Genomic DNA, 15119 nt, shown 5'->3' on the forward strand with positions numbered 1-15119 from the left:
TTTTTGTGGTCCTGCTCTCCACTGGGAGACGCAAACAACAGACTTTGGTGCTAGTGTGAACCTAGAGTCAGAAGGACTGGCCAAGAGAAGAGTTTCTTGAAAAGCAACAGGAAGACAAAGCAGTCACACGTTTTCAACATGGCGGCACCTTGTGCAAAACTAATTGGGTGCAAATCCCCGCCTGATCTATGACAAGGCTCTTTTTGTAAATTTAGGTGAAGCATACATCTTCAGTTTAGCTTTACTTTCTTACACCATTTGATAAAAATTCAAACAGAATATGATACATTAAACAAGCATGGTCTATAAATGTTCAGGTTTATTGTTAGATACTAAATTTGTTAGTCATTTGTTTTAGGTGAATTTGAGAAGAATGGTGTAGCTGCAAATGTAAAATAGGTAGTTTACATGATTTATCACTCCAAGTTTTCTAGAGAAATGACATTGGAAACGCATATTGACCTCATGAAAATAAAGCCAGGTAATTTAGTCGTCAGGTCCACACAATGCCATGACAATTGTCTCATAGTCTCCTTTCAGCTTTTCCTCCTGAAGGGGGAGAGACAAAAAAATATATAAAATTAGGCAAGACAACAAAGATTGTTACATAACAGATATGTATTACAAAAAAAAACCCTCAGTTTTTTTTACATTACAGTCAGTGGTTTACATAACAGAAGGACAGGTTACTGCTTTAGGCTAAAGTCATATGTTGCATAAAAGCACCCCTCCCCCATCATTAGTACTCCATCTGACACATCTTGGTCTCGAAGAGGCCACTTTGCAGAGTATAGGAAATTATACCATGCAGGCTTTGCTGAGAATTTAGCTTTTAGAGATTTATAGTAAGAGTGAACCATTCCCACTCCCATTACCAGATTTCACCACCCCCCCAAAAAAAAAAAAAAAAAAAGAAAGATATATATATATATATATATATATATATACACATACATATATATACATATATACACACACACAATAATCTGGATGTTCCAGAAGTATGCTTGAAAACTAATGAGGTTTGTTTATATTGCTGACTCTTCAGTCATCTAACCCAAGATCTAAATACTCTACCGATATACCTTAGTATTTACTCTGTGTGAAGACTCCCTAAATTCTGAGAAAAGCCATAACACGCTATAGTATACTTACACAGCCCTACTGGAACAATACATAAAGATCTTTCCTAATAAGCACGCAGTCATATTATATATTTTTTCCATACCATAATTGCTTTGCGCAGGGATTTTCCATAAAGCCTCTTATAGTGAGTTTTGATTTCTTTGAGGTCAATTTCACAGCGAGACACCAGCAGCCTAATGAGATTCTTATTTTTTGTTCCTGAGCCCTATGAACAAAATGGGCACATCAGTGGTTAAACTAAGCCAGCGCACAAAAAAAAAGCAAGTAATATACTAATAAATTTAAGTGGGAACTTAAACATACCTTCATTGCCAGGTAGAATCTCTCAGCAAAATAAGCGGGTTTGCTTACTATACATTTTACTGCAAATGAACATAACTGAATGTTAAAAAATAAATAAATGGGCCGTGATATTCTCTTTAAATAATTATAAAGTATTAACAATTGGTTGCAATATAGCAAATACTGTGATTCATCTTAAATTCATGCATTCCACTCCTAGGCTCAGCAGCCTAGCCACGCACATGCCAGACCAAGCAGACCACCACCTAAAATGTTATCTCAAGCGATTGAATAATAACCTACTTCTTATTAAAAAGGTTAAAAATCCTCCCATTGATTTCAATGTGTAGCACACGTAAGACGGCACCCATTGAAGTCAATGGGATCTGTTTTGAAGTGCTCACTCTGACACGTGTTTACGTATAAGGAAAATGTTTGTTCTTGTACAGTGTTAGCCAGTGGGTAGGAAATTAAAAAAAACAAAAAAAAAAAAAACACTTGATAGTCTTCAGTAGTTGATACCTTTTTAATGGCTAACTAATAATGATGACAGATTACAATATTAGCCATTAAAAAGGTATCAACTACTGAAGACTATCAAGTGGTTTTTTTTTTTTATATTTCCTACATGTCAGAGTGAGCGGCGCGTTACTCAGTGGGAATGGGGCCTTAGAAGCATAACCTTTTGGAGTGCCTTCAATTTTAAATCCACACCCAATACTAGCCTAGGAGTTGTGTTGCCTGACCAGTACCTAAAAATACAAGCGGGTTATGTTCTAAGCAAGTCTTCCTCAAATTGTGTATATAGCTTGCATACCAACTTTACAGTTTCCTATAAAAGCAACTACTTAAAACAGTAATCTATTTTTATTTTAAAGCCATAAACCGTAAAAAAAAAAAAAAAAAAAAATACTGCTTACCAAGTGAAATCAGACAGTTTTCAATGTCTCCTTTTAACTCCAGATCAAGAGCCTTAGCCATATCATTTTTGCTATATCTGCAGTATCTTGCGAACACTGAAAATGAAATACATATAAATAGTTAAATTCATCTATTGCACAGTATCTGTTAAATGGTTATACAATATTACTACATTGTTCGTATGAGGTCCTAGTTTTAAGGCCTGCTAAAAGGATCAGAAGTTTATTATGCCCGGATATGATAAGCAGAATTCAAAGAGGGTGTATTTTGTATAGAAATATAGATGTCTATGTATCTCTATGTATGTAAATTTTCTATTTATGTTTAGTATTCCTTTCAGTTCTTTAGTTTTCGCTAGTTGATCCTGTATAGGAATACACTGGTCATTATGTGACCCATAAAGAGGGAACATGGTATTCTGTATGATTTTTCTGTTTCCTTGCTGTCATGTTTGTCTTATATCTCTATGTACAATATGAGGAAACACACACACACACACACACACACACACACACACTTTACCTGCGCGGAGATGTGGAATACTCCTTGAAGTTAGAATGGAGATGAATGTAGCCACATCAGTTCCTTTTCGTTTTTCTCCCGCTTCATATAGTGCCTATGATTGAAACATTATATAGTTTTTATAGCATTCCTAAACTTAATATAGAAATATTTCTAGAAATATATTCGCAGCTAAATCCTTACCCTCGCATCATTGTCAACTTGCTCCTCATTTACTGTGGTTGTTTCAGAGCGTTCACCCTAAATGACAGTGAAAGACATCTGTTTGTTATTTACATCACTGTCTAGACCAACTCATGTTCTTCATGCGTAGCCTATGTAATTGGTGGTTACATATTACACAACCAAAGAAGAAAATTACTGACACACTGATCTCTATATTACACTACCTTGATAAGGGCAAGAAGAGCTTTCTGGAAGTCTCCAGATGTATCAGAAGCCACATCTTTTGCAAGTTCCTTTTTAAATTCTGAAGTAAAAGGAGAGAAGTCAGGTACATAAGTAGATTTTGTGAAGAAAAAAAAAAAAAAAAAAAAAAAAAAAAAAAAAGGTATACATTGGTACAGATGTGTAGTTCTTAACGTGCCCTCATGGCTGGACATTATGAGGTATATGGCCATTAACATGTCATTCTAAGATGAATGTGCATTCCTTGTCATGTTGCAGATGCCACACAGGTCTGGTAAGTACCACAGTGGGAGACCCTGTCAAGATGTGCATCAATAGCTAAGTGGTTTTTGTAAACATGGATTTGTGTCACATTATCACAAAAGGTAGGGAGTTATGCCAGTTAAGCAGCTATCTTTGAAGACCAACCAACATGATGCACTTTAATAATCATGGCATCAGGGATCAACGGATCGGAGCTTTTTTTGTGTTATGGATACAGCAATTTTCCTGCAGCAATTAAACAGTTAAATAAGAGTGAACATATCCTTATCCCAGAAAAAAAAAATTATAAATAATCTCCATCCACACAAGAAAACTGTCATAGATGGGTTGACCAATTCCTTTCAGATTAAAAGCAATTTACCTTCTTTGTAAACTTTGTTAATTTCTCTGAGTTCATGATTGTTTCTGGATACTAGAATTTCAATCAATGCATCTTCATCTGTTCCAAGACCCTGAAAAAGTTTTTACAAATGTCCAGTAACTTTATATTTCTCTTTTATAATACCTACTGTATTCTAATATCTTAGGCTGTGGCTTCCATCCAGTCATGGCAAAAAATAAAACAACTGAGAATTTCAAGACAGCAGTATCTTAGGCCAGGGCCACATGAGCAGTATTAGTGGGTTTACTCACCAAAGCAGGGGTAGGGGGACACTCGTCCACATCAGGGAGAGTGTGTGCCTACATAGGCAGTACGGAGACTTACAAGTCATTCCTGCTCCGCTACGGATTATGGGTAAAAAATATGCAAATCTATTCTCCTGGATGGAATTAGGAGAACAGAGTGCACTCTGTACACCACCCTCTAGAGGGCGGCATCCTTAACATCATGAACGACTCAGTTATAAAGTCTTTTAATCATGATATGGATTTAATTGCCAAATCAGTATTTCTGTCCCAAAAGGAACAGATTCCCAGTGGAACTAAATGCCACTGCAGAGAGCTGTATGTGGTGACTTTTGCAATGCACAGGTTTAAAGCCCACAGAGGGACTGGTAGCTGAAGGTGGTTTTTGCTATTGTGGTAATAGAAGTGACAGAAAAAGCATCTGAAATGGAAAGGGAGCCAATACATTTATGAGCCTTAGAGATGACTTTTCACCACCTCTACCAACTCCAATGCCACTTGGAATTTTTTCTCTAACACCCACTATCAGGTAAGGGCACAGAGCTCTGATGCTGGTCACTTCTGACTTGACAAGGTCACAGCTGTGACTCACCCCCACCCATGTCAGCTCTAGCCCATACCCATCCACTAACTGCATTGATTCATCGATTGCTCAAGGAACAGTGAGGGCTAGAATAAAAAGGATGGTGAAAGGTCCTCTTTGAGAAAGACAACAGAGTATAATATTTTACCTTGACAGCACACTTCAAGTTATGGGCATCAAACTGAGCAGGGGTTTTCATTAGGCCCAAAACAACCTCCTCCAGGTGACTTGAGAGGGCTTTTTTAAATGCATCGTCCAAAGACTAGAAATTAAAAGGTGGTCAAACAGAACAAGCATTAAATATATTATATATTTGTACAATCTGGATATTCAACTAATAAAACCTTTAGTTTCATAATATGAAGCTACAAAGGTTTCCTTCCTCAGGAAGTGTATTGTTCCTACCTTGCCTGTTTGCTGCTGATAAGCAGCTTTAATTTGCTGACGTTCAGGGTTGGTTCTTTTAGTCAAGATATCAATAATGGTACCTTCATCAACACCTGTAATAAAAAATATATATAATAAAAGTGATGAACATTAATATTTATCTATGAATACCATACTGAAAAACAAATATAGAAGTCAAAAGTCACTTGTACAGCATTACAATTCAATATAATTGTACTTGCCTTCAGCCACCACTAGAGGGTTTTAGAAGTATACTGCATATGGTTTATACTGTATATTGAACACAATATGGCATCAGTATGAGGCAGAAATGACTACAGGTAGACAGAATTGTATTTAAAGGGTTTATGCAGGGAAGGTGAAGCTCTGTTTTAAATGCAGCATGGACCCCCTATAAACACGTACACACCATAGTCTAATAACAAACCTTTAAAGGGGCTCCATCAGAAAAATTTTGCTGTATGAGCCCCACATATGCGTGAATAGCCTTTAAAAAGGCTATTCAGGCACCACTAATCTTATTTTAAACCCCCGTCCCGTTTTAAACTATAAAAACATATGTAAATCATACCTGAATGTGCACACTGGGCGGTTGTGCACGATCCGGTGTCATCTTCTGGCACGCCTACCTCTTCTTTCTTCTTGCAGCGATGCCCGCTGGTCCTGGCTCTTCCACACCTTCAGCATCCTCTTCTTCTGGTATGATGGCTTCAAATCCCACGCCTGCGTAGTAGTGCTTCCCTCCGGAGTGCTACTGCGCAGGCTTCGGCGCTCAGTTCCCCTTACAACTTCACGAGTGTACTGTGCATGCGCAGTACGCTCACGAACTGCCATTGCTAAAAATGGCGCAGAAGCCTGCGCAGTAGCGCTCCGGAGGGAAGCACTACTACGCAGGCGCAGGATTTGAAGCCATCACGTCGGAAGAAGAGAACGCTGATGGCATGGAAGAGCCAGGACCAGAGGGCGTTGCTGCAAGAAGAAAGAAAAGGTAGGTGTGCCAGAAGAGGACGTCGGATCGTGAATCACCGCGCACGTTCAGGTATGATTTACATATATCTTTTTATAGTTTTATTTTAAAACCGGACGGGGGTTTAAAATAAGATTAGCAGTGCCTGAATAGCCTTTTTAAAGGCTATTCATGCATATGTGGGGCTCATACAGCAAAATTTTGCTGATAGAGCCCCTTTAATATGTAAGAGCATTGTAGCATGTAGACAGGTTTATTTTCAGATTAGCACACTTTTCAGTTTTTTGTTCTATTTTGACAAGGAGAAGCTTACAGAGAATACACCCTACATGTAGCTTAAGGCTGAGGCCCCATGTTGCAGAAACGCAGATTTTTTTGTTGCAGATTTTGCTGTGGTTTTTTTAAGCCAAAGCCAAGAATGGCTACAAAAGGAATGGGAAGTATTTAGGAAGTACAGTATTTATACCATTGCCTTCCTCTCAATCCACTTCTGGCTTTGACTCAAAAAATCATAGCAAAATCTGCAACAAAAAAGAGCTGCGTTTCTGCAACGTGGGGCTCAGCCTAAGAGTCAGGTGTACTCAGGAGCAGAGTTTTTTGAAAAGTGTGTGGAGAAGGTTTATGCAAGTCTTATTTGCTCTGCTATTACTACACTGGATAATTTTAACACAAGACGGATTCTATAAATACACTACCTTTAGTTTTAATCGCCTTCTCTAAATCTGCAGCATCTTGAGCAGGATTGTATCCAGAAGTTGCTTTAAGAGTTGGTCCTGACTCCTCAGCCTGTAGAGTAAAGATTAAGCCTAAGGTTGAGGCCCCATGTGCCATAAACTGCGACATTTTACAGTCAATGCAAAGTAGCAAATCCCATCCACACATTGCGGTAAAATACATGAAGCAGATACACTGCGATTTCCAAAACCATTGCAGAAACCGCAGCATGTCAGTTATACCTCTGGAAATGCTGGCGGTTTCCCTATAGGTATAATTGAAACAAAGTTTGCAAAGGAAATGTTTTTGTGAAAAGCACTGCAGGAAAACCGCAATGGCCGCTTATAGTAAGTAAGCTAGTGAAAATTCAGGATGTTAAATGAAACTTTTTTTGTTTACAGAGGATTTTCATACAAAATGTATAAAAGGGAATATGTTCATAACCATAGTGCGATACCCAAAATTGCTAATCTAGATTTTTCAAGCCAAACCCTGGGGAAGGGACTTTCAGGTAGCATGATTTGGCAGTGACATCTTATGCTAGGTTCACACTAGCGTTCGGGTTTCCGTTCTTCAGGTCTACTTGGGGACTCGAAAAATGGAAACACTATCTGCTTAAAAAACGGTTACCTGTGGACCCATAGACCATAAAACGGTCTGCCAGGTTTACACCCCCAAAATCGTGGTGTTGATCACGAAGATAAAGAGGCCACAGAACCAAGCCACATAAGTTAATTGAGATCCTCCCCCCACTACGAGGTGTAATTGCTATGGTATATTATGGATATTTAAAGGGTTGAGCAGTTTCAGCAAATATTTTTGTGATGAAAAGTTATCCATTCCTCATGATCTCTGCTTGCTGTAATTCATTCTGCTTACTTCCAGTAGATGAAAAGCAGTCCATGGTCATGTGATGGTTCACAGGTGCACAGCTCCAGTGGCGTAACTAGGAATGGCGGGGCCCCGTGGCGAACTTTTGACATTTCCCCCCCATCCCGACGGACCGACTCCCCCCTCCATCCCCACACGCACTATTATGCCCATAGTGGCCCCTGCACACGCAGTATGATTCCCCATAGTGGCCCTTGCACATAGTATTATGTCCTATTGTGGACACCCATGAACAAATATTATACTCTGGAGTCTTTTCAGGAATTTGAAAAAAAAACAAACAAACAAAAAAAAAAAAACAAACAGCGGTAGTGGCTGTTGCCAGGCCCCCTAATGTCCCAGGCCCTGTGGCAGCCGCTACAATGGTTGTTACGCCCATGCATAGCTCCTTATAGTCACAGCAGACATCTGCTTGGTAAACTGTGCAGCCATTTTTATCCAACATAAGAAAGCAGAGATCTAGAAAAATGTGAGGGCTGATACAAAAAGTTAGGTTGGCACTTTTCTCCCTGCATTTTTCGTGCAGAAACCACACGGAGCCCATTATAGTCTATGGGGTCCACAGGTTTCCTAAGATAACTGCTTTTTTATGTGGATTATGTTTCCCTTTGGGGGGTCCCTAAGTGAACTCCCCAAACGGAAACCCATGTGCAGATATGAACCGGGCCTTACTACTGGCCACACATTGCTGAGATGGAGAACAGCTGCAGTATAGGTATGAAGGAGCAGAGTTGCAATTGCCTGCCCATGATCAGGGAGGAAGCAATCCTCTCCAGGAAAAAAGGGGGACTTAGGACCGCAGCTTTTACTTTAGGAGGTATTGTACCAGAATTTGCACCTTTACTTCCTATGAAGGGAAACACCTGTAATGTTAGCTTGCTTTGTAAGAGGATGTAATTTGCTTAAACTTTTGTTTACACTCTTATTTGATCCACTAAGATGATCAAACACATTACAGAATTTACAAAAATATTATAGGAACATTGGTGTTTATTAGAGCGATATTAGAGCTAAGCAGCTAATCCTAACTAGTATAGACATTGCTAGAAGCCTCCAAGAGCAGATTGCTGGGATTTCAGATGTAGCAGGGAGTGGCTTGTATTGCTTCACTTGTGATGAGTAATGTTTTAGGCATGTGTGCAGACAGAAGACCAAGAAACTAGTTTTACATGAAACTCTGCAGATAGAGCCATTTTAGATAATTTTCAAAAACTAACAGATCTCTTACTTTATGTAAGTATGTATTGTGTGGCTATTCATAGTGAGACTAGTTAATATGTATAACATTTTAGGCCCAGTAAACTTAAACATTGTAAAACAAAGATGATGCATATTTGGCAATTTACTCTTCTCAACTCCCCCCCCCCCCTCCTCTTCTATTCTTACAGTGCATGGGGCAGGTCCTCCATCTCCCATAAAGTTTGCTTGAGCAAGGAAACATTGCATAAAAGCCATGATGAAGTTCGGTTTCTAAAAGACAAGACAAGCATGTATGGATACAACATCAGTCACACTGGGGTTCTAGGGATTAATTGTATACAGTATAAAAATACAAGAAAAATGATATCTTTATTAGTCCATAGATACTGGAACTATCAGCAGTGATTCCCCTTTTTCTCACCATATTGCAGATTTCACTGCAGTTTCTGAGCCAAAGTCAGGAATTGATTGAGCAAGAGGTAGAAGTATAATGCTGTGTTCACACATCAGTATGCCATCCGTCCGTTTGAATTCAGTTTGACACTTTAAAATGGACTGATACACATACTGATTGTATACTGACACCTTTATATGCTGATAGCAAACACTGTCCGTCCCCTTTGCAAGCACATCGCTTGCAATTGCATTCTGTCCAGGAGGGGGGTGAGGGTGTCTCCATACGGACGGAATACAAGCGCTAGTGTGAACCAACCCTTAAAAGTAGAAAATTGTAAACAGAGTAGAGATAAGGACATTTATTATATGTTCTTACCTCTACTCTGATTACAATTGCTACTGTTAATCTCCTTATCTGCCCTCTAGGGGAAGGACAGTGTTTGCTATCAGCTTAAAAAGGGGTCGGGGTCGGTATACAATCAGTATGTGCATCAGTCCTTTTTAAAGTGTCAAACTGAATTCAAACGGATGGATGGCATACTGATGTGTGAACCAAGCCTTAGAACTTCCTATATATTTCCCATTCCTTTTCTATCCATACTTGGCTTTGGCTCAACACAAAAAAACGCAACGTGGGACTTGAGCCTAAAAGGAGAAGGGTTTTAGGTGCCTATAGTAACCAATCACAGTGCAGCTTTCATTTTTTCCAGGAGCAAAATACAGAAAGCTGTGCTGTGATTGGTTGCCATGGGCAAATACAAATTTTGCTTTTAGACCATTTCAGTAACCGCCCTAATGAGACATCTCTGCAGTACCTAAAGCTATCCAGTGAGTGAGCAGCAGCTATTATGTCCCGGCTTATTATTAATGGCCTATCCTAAGGAAAGGCCAACGAAAATTAAAAAAAAAAACAAAAAAATCAAAACACACCTTTAAAAACGTATTTGGTTTTAGGGCATTTCTAATATGAATTATTCTTATTCAAGGCTTAGTAAGGATGGTGATCACATTAAATGACACCTACAGACCTAGAGAGACTTAAAGCTAGTACTTAATGCCCTAAGTCACTTCTCAACGTTTGTGTGACTAGTCGCAGCACTCCTGCCTCCGGCACTAAATGATGGGGCACACCCTGCACCACCTCCCATACATACTTCTCTGAGAACAAAGCAAAATAAGAGTCTGTGCAAAATTCTGGTTCTACATCTGACCGTGTTGTAATAGTAACCTGTAGTCTTTTATAACTAGTACAAGTTTACCCCTTTTTCAGGGCATTTCCCCTTCCCCTTCCAAAAATGAACATATTATGAACACACAGATACAAATACAAAGCTACACTTCCTTCCAGAAATGACACAGACATACAGTACAGAAACTTGCATATCCTACCAGGCAGTACAACGTTAATAGAAACTTGGCAAACTGCAGGCAAGTCTGTTTAATGTTTCCATAAAGAGATTGCATTTGCTTGTCCAGCACATAAAACACCAAGCAGTTTGGTCGCTGCCTTCAAATCACACAATCCTTGTTCTAGACCATATGTTTAACTATATTAGCTTTGTACACATAGGACAATGGTCACACCTACAGTATAATATAATGAAGATAATATTAAATAAGCAGCAATTTAAGGACTACACAGATCTCTAGTTTCCTTGTAGTGTTAAAGTAGACAAAGAGTTAAAACCTGTAGTCAACCTCAGACCCACCTTCTGCTGTGGAAAGAGACTGAAGATGTATGTGCTGGGAGGTGGAAGAAGGCAAAACTGAACTGATTTTTATGAAGAAGTTGCTAAACCACACCTAGCAACACTCATAATGCAGAGCTCACAAGGATTGGTTGGCAAGTAGACAGTGGCTTCAGGCAATAGTGGAGACTCACAACATAGAGAATGACTGACATTTGTAGATACTTGCAGTATATGTCAGTACAGGAGCAGCACAGCCATAACTAAGTTATATCTACATGTCTTATGAAGTAGCGACAATAAAACACATGGAGTGGCTTTATATTGGAGTAATGTCTCAGTTATGCATGTGTTTATACATTTGTAACCAATCTTTAACATGTTATGTTAGCTGCTTCCTGCCACACATTTTCATGTTTTATTCCCTGCCTTCCATAAATTCCACAACTTTTTTTATTTTTCCATTTACAGAGCTGCACAAGGGCTTAAGGGTTTGTCCATGTCTATGATAAATGTATATATTACCTGTTACCTTCTCCCTCCCCCCCATCCAACTTTATAAATGACTTTATTTAACAAAATAGATTTTTCTAGTGTGACGTTACAGGAGATCTTTTAATTCCCCTCCCAGGAACAGAACGTCATGTACTGTAACCCCTCCCCCGCCTGATCATATAGCTGTCATTCGTCCAGACTTTCTGGCTCATACATCACTTCTTCTGTTCTCCTCTTCATGACATATGCCAGCTGTACACACCTGCGCAATAAAGCCAGAGTGCCAGCATGCATTGCAGTGCGCAGCCAACATGTAATGCACCAGCCGCATACACTCTACTGCAAATGGCAGCGTTCATGCTGTTCATGCTAATCTGCCATTCTACACCAGTTTAAATGGACTGCGCATGCACAATGCATATGCAGGGGCCACCGTGGAGCATTATACTGTGCAGGAACCACTATAGAGCATTATACTGTCCAGGGACCACCATGGAGCATTACACATTACACTCAAAACCCAGCTAAAGGTATCTGGGTGTACTTATTAACCTTTTAATAGCACTAAAAGACCTTTTAAAAAAAAAAAAAAAAAAAAAAACAAACAAACAATTTTTTGCACAGAAAACCCCTTTAATTTTTTTATATAATATACTGGGAAGTTGGAAAAAAAAATGAGAATGGGATGAAAGTAGAGAAAAACTGCATTTGCATGACTTTCTTATGGGTTTCATTTTTACAGGGTTCACTGTGTACCCAAAATAACACATCACCTGTATTCTGTGGATCAATAAGACTACAGAGATACGAAACTTATATAGTTCTTCTTATGTTTTAACCCCTTAAAAAATGTCACCATATTATGATATTCTGACACCTGCAACTTTTTAGAATTTTGACTTTTTACTATATATATATATATATATATATTTATATATATATATATATATATATATAAAATTGTAAGCCAATGGCTGGTCAGGTAATGGAGGGGATGTACATTTCCCCCAGGCTTCTAAGGTGGGTGAGATGCGAAAACTCCAGAAGGATTGTTTGTTCTCAGCAGACAACTTTTGTCTGCTGAGCATTTTGGCAAATGCTAAGTATTGGGATTTTTAGGAATGGCAGGTAGGTTGGTAGTGGGACCTGTCATTCCACCCCCTCCAGTCCACGCTTTGGGGATGTTCCGACAGCGATTCAGCTGCAGAGACTCTGCTCATCAAGGAAGCTTAAGGCCGTGGCACCACGGGACGTAAATGCCGCGATTTGCCCGCAGCGGAGACGAAAATCGCGGTGTTGTACAGTGCAGACAAAGTGGATGGGATTCATGTGAATCCCATCCCCACTTTGCGGAAGAAATCGCGAGTCGTTGTGGCTTTGCAAATCGCAGGATTTCAGTTATATCTACAGAAACGCTGGCTAGATATAATGTTAAGAGAAAGTTCACAGAGTTTTCCAGAGTTTAGCCTAAGAAGCCAACTCCAGCAGCAACACTTGGGCAGAGTTTGGCTGGAGAGCCAACAGAGAGGTCATATTTTTGGAGCTGTGTCCTGAATGATTCTACTGGCTATTGGATTTCTGTTATTCTAGGTGAGGTAACCTATTCTATGTTTAGTTAGAGCCTAGCCAGGCAGGTATCAAACCATGACATATGTCTCTAAATATTGGTCTGAAAGTGGCCAACCCCTTTAATGTCTGCAATCAGTGCATGACAAAGCAGAGACTCGGAGGCTATGGAGGTTGCTTAGCTCCTGCGAGCCTGCCCTAGTTAAATACCCATCATCTGCCGTATTATTGTAAAGGATTAAACTAGCCAATTACACTTAGCACACTACTGCCTGGACAATATCATACTGTACACTAATAATAGGCTTTATTTACACAATTGAAAACAAATGAATCAGTTTTTTAATGCTGGTGTGTCAATCCGTGTTACTTTCATCCATTTTCCATCTGTTTTTAACAGACCATTAAAAAAAAAAAAAAAAAAAAAAAAAAATGAAGAATTTTATTATTTCTTTTTGCAAGTCCATTTTGACAACAATTAAAAACCGAATCATTGGGGCCAATTCATCATTCTCTCTATGCTAATAAAATGATATAGAGTAATAATAATATTAATAATTTTATTCATATAATATATATTTAGTATAGTATAGGACTATTAGTAATGTATAGGAATAATATTGAGGCTGTTAGGAGCTCAGATACAGGTACAGGGTCAGGTATAGTCAGAATTGAGAGAAGCAGCAGAACTGAACCCAACGACCGCTAGCAGAAAAACCGTAGCCAAACTGCTACACATCCAGTATGAGCCAAAGCCAATCTCACGACATTTTCCTCAGATCTCCTAGTGGTGGAGATGGCCTTGGCAGGGTTTAAGACTGGAGTTGAAAACACAGAAGAATGTGCCACAAATTGATTAACCGCAAGCAAGCCAGAGATCAGAATCACAAACCACTCAAACACAGAGTAAACGACAGAGCAGGGTCAGCAGCGGAGATAGCAGCGAAGTACAGGAACGTGTGATAGAAGTGAGAATTTGAGGTACATAGCTTGAGTCAAAATGCCAGCGAGGTTAAGTACAGCAGAGTAGTAACCCAAAGTCCAGGTACACAGTCCGAAAGTCAGAGCCAGAGAAACACAAACAGCAGCAAGGACAGGAGCCAAAACCAGGGTAAAACCAATAGCTGGCATGGAGGAGAGAAATGGAGGGGATTATAAAGACCCAGATCGGCCCATAAATAAAAGGACAATTTCTTAAAGGGGAATTCGTCTCTGTGGATCCAGAAGTCTTAAAGGGGCCACAACAGATCTCACAAAATGAACAAATCAATCGATCATCAGGGGTTCATCAGACTCTACATCTGGACATAGAGAGACGTGTTGGTAGGCGGCAATCTGCAAGAGAAAGAGAGCACCATTCTCTTGCAGACTGCTGCCATACAAATGATCCTCTCCATATCCAGATACAGAGTCTGATAAAGGCCCAAAGGACTGAAATTTCATTGGATTAAGTATTATACTTGAACCTTTGAAATTAAAACATTATGCATAAGATTCCATTAGAGTGCTGAAGTGTACATTCACTATTGGGTGACCAGTTGGTACCCTACGACAAGTACCCAGATCCTGAGAACTGCATACATCAATTTACAGTTTTCTGGCATGAGTGGTGAAGATGACACAGAATTCAAAAGAATTGCAATTATTTTGTGCAAACACCAATTTTTGCCAAAAAATATTGAAAATTGAAAAACTGGCATACAAAGAATAATAAATCTGCCCCAGTATACATTCCTCAAAATGGTATCAATAAAGTTTACAGCTTTGTTTGCAAAAAACAAAAAGAGTCTTTACACAGCTCCATACACAGAAATATAAAAATTTAAGAGCACCAGAGTACATAGACTTTTTTTTTTTAGCGGTATATACAGTTGTTAGGGAACCCTGGGATGGGACACAAGAGACAGTGAGCCCTAAGCTGAAGCCCCCAACTGTCCCTTCCTATTGCCAGGCCCTATCCTACGTAATAGGCGGCAACCACGAAGACGTTCCCTCCCTGAATATGTGAAACACAAAACGCAGACAAGACGGACAACAAGAA

The 15119-nt window shown here is 39.3% G+C and overlaps 1 protein-coding gene across 1 annotated transcript; it reads right to left on the reverse strand.

Moving 5' to 3' along the window:
• Positions 1 to 301: 301 nt before the first annotated feature.
• LOC142209303 (annexin A1-like) lies at positions 302 to 11100 on the reverse strand. The gene is made up of 13 exons (XM_075278257.1): positions 11039 to 11100; positions 9120 to 9203; positions 6824 to 6914; positions 5159 to 5253; positions 4902 to 5015; positions 3905 to 3995; positions 3261 to 3340; positions 3055 to 3111; positions 2872 to 2965; positions 2349 to 2444; positions 1450 to 1508; positions 1229 to 1351; positions 302 to 549 (listed from the first exon to the last, which is right to left on the reverse strand). Exons 2-13 carry the CDS (start codon positions 9186 to 9188, stop codon positions 487 to 489), a joined length of 1032 nt encoding a protein of 343 aa, XP_075134358.1. The 5' UTR covers positions 9189 to 9203; positions 11039 to 11100; the 3' UTR covers positions 302 to 486.
• Between the last annotated feature and the right edge of the window lie 4019 nt (positions 11101 to 15119).

Source organism: Leptodactylus fuscus, chromosome 1 (genome assembly GCF_031893055.1).
Source record: "Leptodactylus fuscus isolate aLepFus1 chromosome 1, aLepFus1.hap2, whole genome shotgun sequence".
NCBI lineage: Eukaryota > Metazoa > Chordata > Amphibia > Anura > Leptodactylidae > Leptodactylus > Leptodactylus fuscus.